Genomic DNA, 9,094 nt, shown 5'->3' with positions numbered 1-9,094 from the left:
AGCAGCATCATAGGAGCAGAGAGGCTGACGTTTCGGGCCTAGACCTGAAGGGTCAGCCTCTCTGCTCCTATGATGCTGCAAGGATATGAACAGGCCAGTTTCTCATATTGGCCCCTTCCCTTCTCTGATTTAATCATTTGAGGGAGTGTTTTGTAGTTGCTAGCAGATTGACGTGTGATCTCACCCACAATTAATTGGGGCCCAGCTACCATTTTTCCTGCTGCATTGGACTGGATTAAAATCGCCCAGAAAAATAGGTTTTGGGACCAGAGCAACAGTAATTTGTGCATGTAAATGTACGCCGAGGGAATTCAGATTGCGTAGGTATGGCAAAACATCCTGGTCATAAAAAGTAGACAGAGAATATACAACACAAGAATCCAAAATTATGTGTGAGTTCCTGTAGTGGAATAGAGTTGATATATTGATGGACAGTTGAGTTGGAACATCAACAAACTAATGTCAGATGGCAGTACAATTGGATTCAATCCACTGAGTTTGATTGCTGACCAGTGACCCTTACTGTAAAATATACAGATGTAGATGTTATCTCAGGACAAATTTGGGCTCATTTTAGATACCAATGACACTTGTCTAACTTCCACCTTTTGAGCTGATTGTTCGTGCCCATAATCATGTATGTAGTATGAGTCCTATCATTGGGAATTTCATCACATTTTCTACCCCACTCCTGCGGTAACTTTGTCAGAAATGTTAGCATATGTAATAGCAGCAGAACAAAAACAGCTCTGGAAATTCCTAGCAAATGTCTTTGTGAAAGAAAGTTACTCAATTGTGGAGTTAATTTTTTTTTAAAAATTAATAACTCCTGGATTCCTAACCTCATATGAATGGTGTCAGATATTCCTTCCAGATAACTCACCATTCCTGGTCTGGAACTATATCGCCAAGCCTTTACTTTGGCTAAGTCAAAATCCTGGTGCTCCATAAATAACAGCACTTGTGGGTATACCTGGAGCCAGTGGACTGGAGTGGTTCAAGAAGATGGCTCTCCACTAACTTCTCAAGGGGAGTTGGGGATGGGTAATAAACATTGACCTTGCCAGAGATGGTCACGTCCCGACAGCAAATAAAAAGTATCCTTCATCTATAACACAAAAGCCTATAAAGCTAAATGCTCCTTTTTGTGGAAAGTAGCCATCGAGCTCCATTTGCCATCATTCTGAGACTATCAAGTCCAATTCAATGGTATTCGTCAAAATGTTTCATCAGCACTGTCCAATCTAAATATTGACATTTTATAACAATAATTTCTGCTTCTTTCCACTAAGTGACCTTTATTTAGAAGGAGTCATTTTTTTCTCAGCAGGCTAAGAATAGAAATCTTTGCTTAATAGGAATGTATGTCAGAAACTGAAATACACTATCTATGATTAATAACTCAAACAGCACGCGGTGGATGCCTGCATTTTTCAATGTGATTTCAGGAAGCAGGTTTCCCTGATGGGAATGGAAAGTTGGAAAATGATTGCTTTAGTGCTGCGATTCAACAATATTCTATCTCGATACTAGTGTTGGTGTATCATGATGCACTCACCAGGTCAGCCAATCTTCTTTTGAGCATTTGCCATGTACTTGCATCCATTAATGTTTAACTCCATTGAATAGTAATAATTAATTGGAATTTCACACTAAATTTATTTGACTCGGGTTTCACTTATTGCTGCAAAAAGACGTTTTGTCAAATTTTTCGTATTACACTCATCAGGACAATTCACAAGGATACAAATTCAAGGGGAAACCATCTTTTTCGTGAACTGGAAGGTGCACTTGCTTTAAATTTCTGCCCGTGTTATTTTAACATACTGTATATACTCGTGTAAAAGTCAAATTTTTTAGACTTTTTTTAAGATTAAATTTGTGGGATTGACTATTACATGAATACCACTTTCGTGGGGCAGAAATTCATACAACAGTCCAAAATACCATATTATTAGCAGAAGCCCAAGTGTCTCTAAATAAATAAAGAAAAAAAAAACAAATTACGGTAATTACTGTAATATTTTATCTTTTAGTCCAGCAGGTAGCTTTTGTGCAATCTTAGTTTTCTGCCGAAGTGCTAAGTCATGCCTTCTCATGAACCTTGTGCACCATCCAGCACTTTCCTTAAAATCCGAAATTCCATCCTTCTTTGATTTGTTTCATGCATGTATTCGGATGGCTTCATGACTAACAGATTTTCCATTTTGACGATTTTCAAGTACTCACTAAGCAACTTTTTTCTCCAGTTGTGGCCATTGTTAGGATTACCTCAGTTGGCACACTCTCGTTTTGGCATTGTCTGAAGTTGGTTTGATATCTTTCTCCAGACTCTCACAAGTTTCTCCAAAACACAAAATTCTCTTGCTGCTACACAGTTATTTGTCTTCTCTGCAACTTCAATAACTTTCAGTTTAAACACTGCTGTTTTTTTGTTTTTTTTCTGGAGGCCATTTTAATACAAAATGAGGAAGAAATTTTAAACCACATAATAGCACAATAAAAAGATTCATTTCCTCATCGTAACATTTATCTACTGGATAATGGTATCACAAATGTTGGTTTGTTATCTGTGAAGACCTAGCGTCGACATTTACATGAGATATATGGAAAATTCCTGACTTTTTGGCCAAAAATAGGGGATCGACTTTTACATGAGATTGACTTATACTCACATATATACAGTAGGTATTAACTTGTTTATTTTAAATATTATGACTTAATTAAAATAATGAACAGAGGAATCTCACAAATACATGTCAAGCAAATGTTAAGGATAGTGCAGAGAGCTTTTACCACCAAGGCTAGTCAGGAAGGCTGTCTGGGTAGTTAATGTGAGAAACTGTGGGTGAACATTTTGGGCCTCACTGGAAGCATGAACAGACACAGATGAGATCTTAAAATATCAGCACTGGCTGGAATGTCAGTTTAGTTGTACCATTCCTGGTGCTGGCAGTGTTCAGTGCCAGGACAGTGACCTTGTCTACCTTCCTAAACTTGTTAAAGACCTCACTAAAGGGGTAATGTAGAATTTTCAGGGAAGTACACAGTTTGCTAGCACTCTTTGTTGCTAACCAGATGAAAGGAGACTGGTACAGACATGAACGGTAATTCCTAACTGTACCCCAATCCATAGTTGGATCCTTGGGGGCAAGGGATACTGTTGAACAGAAGGCTACTAACCAGTCTGCAGGAACCCCAGAGGCTGTACAACCATTGTGCAGGTGATCAGTCATCTGACGATGTAATTGCGGTGCCTGGACCACTTGGGTGGCACCCTCCAATAACTCCTGCAATAGACTTGGTCATTAACATTATCCTTCACAGAGGTGCAAGGGTGATGAGATCCTTTTAGGAAATAGCACTCTGCTGGTCACGGGCTGCCACTCGGAAAATGACTTGTTTATTCCTACGGTGCTTGCTTTCTGCCAGTCAGTTCCCTATCCATGTCAGTACACTATCCTGAATCCCATGCTTTTTAATTATAATTGCTAATCTTTTATAGGGGACCTTATCAAAAGCCTTCTAATAGTCCAAATAAACAACATCCCATTGGTTCCCACTTATCATCTCAAATAGTTGTATCCTCAAAAACCCCAGTCGATCTGTCAAGCAGTATTTCCCTTTTGTAAATCCAAGCTGACTCTGTCTGATCCTGTCACTGTTTTCCAAATGTTTTGCTATTAAATCTTTTATTGTGGATTCTAGCATTTTCCCTACCACTGACGTCAGGCTAAGCAGTCTGTAATTTCCGGTTTTCTCTCTACATCCTTCTTTAAATAATGGGGTTAGATTGACTTCCCTCCAATCCATAGAAACTGTTCCAGAATCTATAAAATCTTGAAAGGTGACCAATGTATCCACTATTTCTAGGGCCACTTCCTCAAGTACTTTAGAATGTAGATCATCAGGCCCAGGGATTTGTCAGCCTTCAATCCTATCAGTTTCCCCTCTACCATTTTCCTATTAATGTCGATTTACTTCAGTTCCTCCCTGTCACTAGGCCTGTATTCCCTGACACTTGTGGGATACCATTTGTGTCTTTTTTGAAGATATAACCAAAATATGTATTTAATTCGCCTGTCATCTCTTTCTTCCCCATTATAACTTCTTTCTCAGGGACCTATATTTGTCTCCACTAATTTTTTTCTCTTCACATGCCAATGGAAGCTTTTACAGTCATTTTGTATGTTCCCCGCAAACATACTCTCATTCAGTGAGATATCAGAGAGAAAATGGTCGCATTTAAACTGCTGGAGTGGAGAAGGTTGTTAATTTCCTTCTTACAGTGCTGAGCACTTCTTCAGACGGCTGAGGCTGCTTTAACATGGATGGCTACCTCAGGCCAGGCTGGTACAGCCTGGTATGTTGGCCTCCACTGCTGGCCCAGGTGGAAGAGGAAGTCCCATCTCTGCATCACACTGTCCAGCAGGCCCTCCAGATCCCTTCCAAGTGCCAATTTCTTGCTTTCAGCCGTGCTGTGACAAATGTCAGGAGCTGTGCAGAGCTGCTTTGGACTGACAGAGATCGAACAGGTGCACAACATTCTTTTTAAGATGGCACAGGGGATGCTGTTGAATTCCAGGAGATGTGCCGAGTGGCAAGTTGTTCTGGAAATAGCGCATGGTAAAATGGGGCCTGCATCAGATGTGACTGACACCTTAGGAGCAGGGTAGATAGTTAATGAGGTAATTTGGTAAAATACAGTGAGAAAACTCACTAGGCTTCAGGGTGAAAAACTCTCCAAATAAAAACTCAATGTAATACAAATGTAAACAGAAAGATCTGAAAGATTCAGCCCTTAAGCAAAGATTATTACTAAATAGTTTAAAGAGGTTTTAGAAACTCCTGATTGGTCTAAAATAATTGAGAAAGTGCACAGTTGGACAACCATTTATTTATGAAATAACCGTTGCAACATCAACCCAACAGAGTGTGCAATAATATCTGTAATCACTGCTTCCGCAACAATTGCAAACAGTGGATATAGCATGTAAGTACTTATACTTTTACATTTTAATGTCAGTATTTAATTACGTTATGGAGCGTTAACCCTCGTCTATGTAAATTTAAAATCATGTTGGCAGGGAGATGTACATTAGCACACTTCTGTTCAAATGCATATGGTATTAGTACTGTAAAATTTCATGTTTTCTGATCTTTAACAACAGTCTCACACAATTCTTAAGTCTGTCCATTCCCACCAAGTTTCTATGCAACTACCCTATTTTGCCACTTTGCATCTTGCAAGGACATTAATGCATGCATTTCATTGTCCTGTAGCTCTCTGTAAATGCCAGGAACTGAGTATTCAGCTACTGTGTGCTGGAAATACTTATTATGTTAAACTATTAAGTTAGTTTATAATAACTGGAACCATAACACTCTTTTTGAAAATGCACCTTTTGCTATAAAGCCATGCATATGATTCAAACTGTTGCAAAGCAACTTAGAAGAGCGAATCAGAACAGAAAATCCTTGTCTGTATAAATGGGAGAAGTAATTGCTGCAATAATTTGCTGGGAAAAACAACCTTGGCATCTTTCCTCAAGTCTCATTTTCTTCCTAATCTGCAGTCAGGTCATCTCAGTGTATGTAACAGGAAACAAACACCCAGCCATCATCTTTCCAGGTGGTTCTGGTGCATCCTCTTCACACTAGATGCACTTGACTGGCAACAACATCAAACCTCTTCTCCATTAGCATCTGAAAAATATCACCCACAATTATCCTGAACCATTTTAATGTGTCTTCTCTATAAGTGAGCAATGGTGTGACTGTTGACATACTTCATTTCATACAAGTGGCAGTTGATGCAGATAATATGTTGATTTTATTTTTAAACATTTCTTTATTCAGTATATTTAAATATCAGTCATCAGAGGAAAGTACAAATATGAGCTTAGCTGCAGTCTCCTTAACAGTGGTTTCGCAATGAATCTTTTTAAACAGATTTATAGATTCTTGGGGAGATTTCCATCTGGACCATCTGGCACGTAATCTAGCAAACCAAATCACCCAACCAATTTTTATTCAGTTGATTCCTTACAGTCCACTAATGCCACCCCATTATTCCTAACCTTGTATCCCTTCCAAACTGTTCCACCAGTTGTCCCAACTGTTCCAAACTGATCAGTCTACCTGTAGTCCTCTAAGACTCATCTGCTGGCTTTTCCATGGATGAGTATTCACTTGATTGGTGAATTTGTTGTCATTCAAATTTAAATAATATTTTAAGAGCTGTAGATCAGGCTTCTTGCTGGGAACACCAAAATTGATCTTCCCTCTGCCTGTTAATGTTGCACATCCTTACAGTCTTTAGTATTGTTGGTAAGCTTAAAGGAGGACCATTGTTTTCTTTATAAGCACCTCCTCAAGACAATGGTGCTCCTTTGACTATGTGAGAATTGGTTGCTTCCTGTCATTGCAGTGAACAGAAGTACTGACCCATTTTACTTTCTGTTTTCTTCATCTGATATAGGGACGAATTTGCAGAAAAGTAGGGAAGACAAAGAAAGCTTTCACTCGTAAAGAAGCTGAAGCAACATTCAAAAGTTTGGTGAAGACACATGAGAAATATGGCTGGGTTACTCCACCTGTATCCGATGGTTGAGGCATAGCGCTCCCAACATTTTCAACCACAAAAACACTTTCACCTTCTTTGTGCTGTGTATGATCCATTCCTTCTATTTCAGCTTCAGTTAGACATGGCGATACTAAAGAGACATTTACGTTATTTATGGAGAGAGATGTTTACAGATAAATGCCTGAAGGAACTTTTATTTTGGGGGAGATCTGTTTGATTGCTGAGATCAGGTTCAACTGAATTTGATTGTGCTTCATTGTGTTTGCATCATTTTCCTATCCTACTACAGTTTAGTATGCTTCTCTCCATGTTAATGAACAAATGGCATCGTATGTTCCATTTATCGCCATTTCACTAATTTAAATTTAAATGAAGCAGTTAATATTTAATACCCAGGTGGCAAGCATAAGTTGACATTTTGCTGTGCTGTTTTCACAGGTCAATGGTCAATGCAACTTGAAAATTGTAATTTCTGTGGAGCTGTGCTCTATCGTGGCTAAAATTAAAATTCTACATGTCATGTAGCTGGTTATTGATCATGGAAAATGAATCGTTCTAACTTCAACTCCAGTGAGACAAAAATAGGAGGGTTAATGTGTTTCAGCGTCGTTATTGATTGGCATTACTGTACATTATTTATGAAAACAGTCTTTGGCAGGGGGACCCATCTCTGCCATTCAAACCAACATCTCACAAGGTAAATGTGCCTATGTGCTAAATAATGTCAGGGTTAATAATAGAATTGTAAATCAAATGTGTGTGGGACTAAGGAAAGCAACATGCTTATGATAGTTTGTAGAGGAGTAGTTTTAAGACACTGCAGTGATACACTTCAAAGTCCTGCAATAAATACATGTCTTAAATGACTCAGATGTTTTAATTCCTACTGTATCTGCATGTTTAAGGAATCAGTGGTTGCTAGTTTGCTGAAAGAATGTTGCTGTCATTTGTTCTGTGTCAAGAGCTATTACATTTTGTCAAGTGGTAATGACATTTGTGTTTTTTTTTGTTTAATTTATTTGTGGTTTGCCAGATGCCTAGTCTTTTGAGCATGTGACAGACATTCTGACCGAAGGGAAAAACCTCAAGGAAACAAGTTTATGAAAAGTGTCTGAACGAGATCAATTGCACTTATCTTGTTATCTCTGTTTAGTTCTTTAATGACCAAGTAATTGGGGAGGCGTGTAAGAGGCAAAGAAAGTCAGAAGAATGGAAGAAAATATCATATTGGACAGAAAATAAATGCTCTTTTTAACCTGCTCTTCATTGTAGTTAATTATTGGACCTAGAATCTGGTATTTTTCTACTCATTTTGAATCATACAAATTATAGAGCAGATTATATGGTGAATCAATACACAATTTTATTTTCAATTTTCATGCAGAGCATTGGGCCCAAATATCCACCATGGAATCATAGGAACTTTACATTATAGATGAACACCATTCAAAAGAGCGACTCTGCTAGTGTCATTCCTCCTCCCTTTCCACACAATCAGCAACTTCATTCTTTTCAGGTGCTTATTTTAATTCCCCTTTTAAAGCAAAAATTGTATCCTTTAAGCGCAGTTTTCAGACAGTATGTCTCAGATCCTTATCACTTGCTGCCAAAAAGACTTTTCCTCATGTTACTATTGCTTCTTTTTCCAGTTGCCTTGAATTGGTGTCCTCTAGTTCTAAATCTTCTCACCAATAGAAAAACTTCCACATTAACTACTTTATCTAGATGTTCAGAATTTTGAACACCTTTTTCAGATCTTCTCAAAAGCTTCTCAGGGCATTATCTCAAAACCTTCAAATGATATGAAAACTGGAAGTATTTTGAATGAACAGGATGATAGAATTTTATCTACACCAGTTCTCTCAGCATTTTGACTTAGTGCCATCGGTCTGTATTTTCCCCATAACCCTATACATTATTTCTATTTAAATAATCTTCCAATGACTTCTTGAATACCTCAATTGAATCTGACTCCACCACACCTCTGGGTAGTGCAAACCAGATGACTTGCTGAATGTAAATGTTTTTCTCTCACCTTCCATTTGCTTCTTTTACAAATCACTTTAAAACTGTGTCCCTCATTGTCAATCTTTTTACAGATGGGAACGGTTTCTCTCTATCTACTTTGTCCTAAATGTTCATGATTTTGAAAACTTCTATTAAATATCCCCTCAGCTTTCTCTCTAATGAAAACAGTCACAATTTCTCCAATCTATCCTCAAAACTGAAGGAACTGATCACTGGGACCATTCTCATAAACCTCTTCTGCAGTCTTTTCATAGATTCCCATCCTTCCTAAAGTGTGGCACCCAGAACTGTGCACAATCCCTCCAACTGAGGTCTAGACAGTGTTTTTGGTTAGTTAAACATAACTTCTCTACTCTTGTTCTCTTTGCCCCTATTAATGAAGCTTAGGATATTATATGTTTTATTGACATCTCCCGCTACCTGGCCTGAAATCTTTGATAACAAATGCAGAAGTTGCTGGTAAAACTCAGCAGGTCTGGC

General features: G+C 38.3%; 1 protein-coding gene across 1 annotated transcript in view; it reads left to right on the top strand.

The window, feature by feature from the left end:
• ube2ql1 (ubiquitin-conjugating enzyme E2Q family-like 1) overlaps nucleotides 1-7,845 on the top strand; it is a 52,140-nt gene extending 44,295 nt beyond the window's left edge. Inside the window, exon 2 of the mRNA XM_020534298.2 lies at nucleotides 6,482-7,845. Coding sequence (XP_020389887.1) covers nucleotides 6,482-6,613 — 132 coding nt within the window. The 3' untranslated portion in view covers nucleotides 6,614-7,845. The remainder of the gene's footprint in view (nucleotides 1-6,481) is intronic.
• Nucleotides 7,846-9,094: the final 1,249 nt, after the last annotated feature.

This window comes from Rhincodon typus, chromosome 2 (assembly GCF_021869965.1).
Source record: "Rhincodon typus isolate 14 chromosome 2, sRhiTyp1.1, whole genome shotgun sequence".
Lineage (NCBI taxonomy): Eukaryota > Metazoa > Chordata > Chondrichthyes > Orectolobiformes > Rhincodontidae > Rhincodon > Rhincodon typus.
The sequence above is the reverse complement of the archived record's forward strand: the minus strand, read 5'-3'. Positions and strand labels throughout refer to the sequence as shown.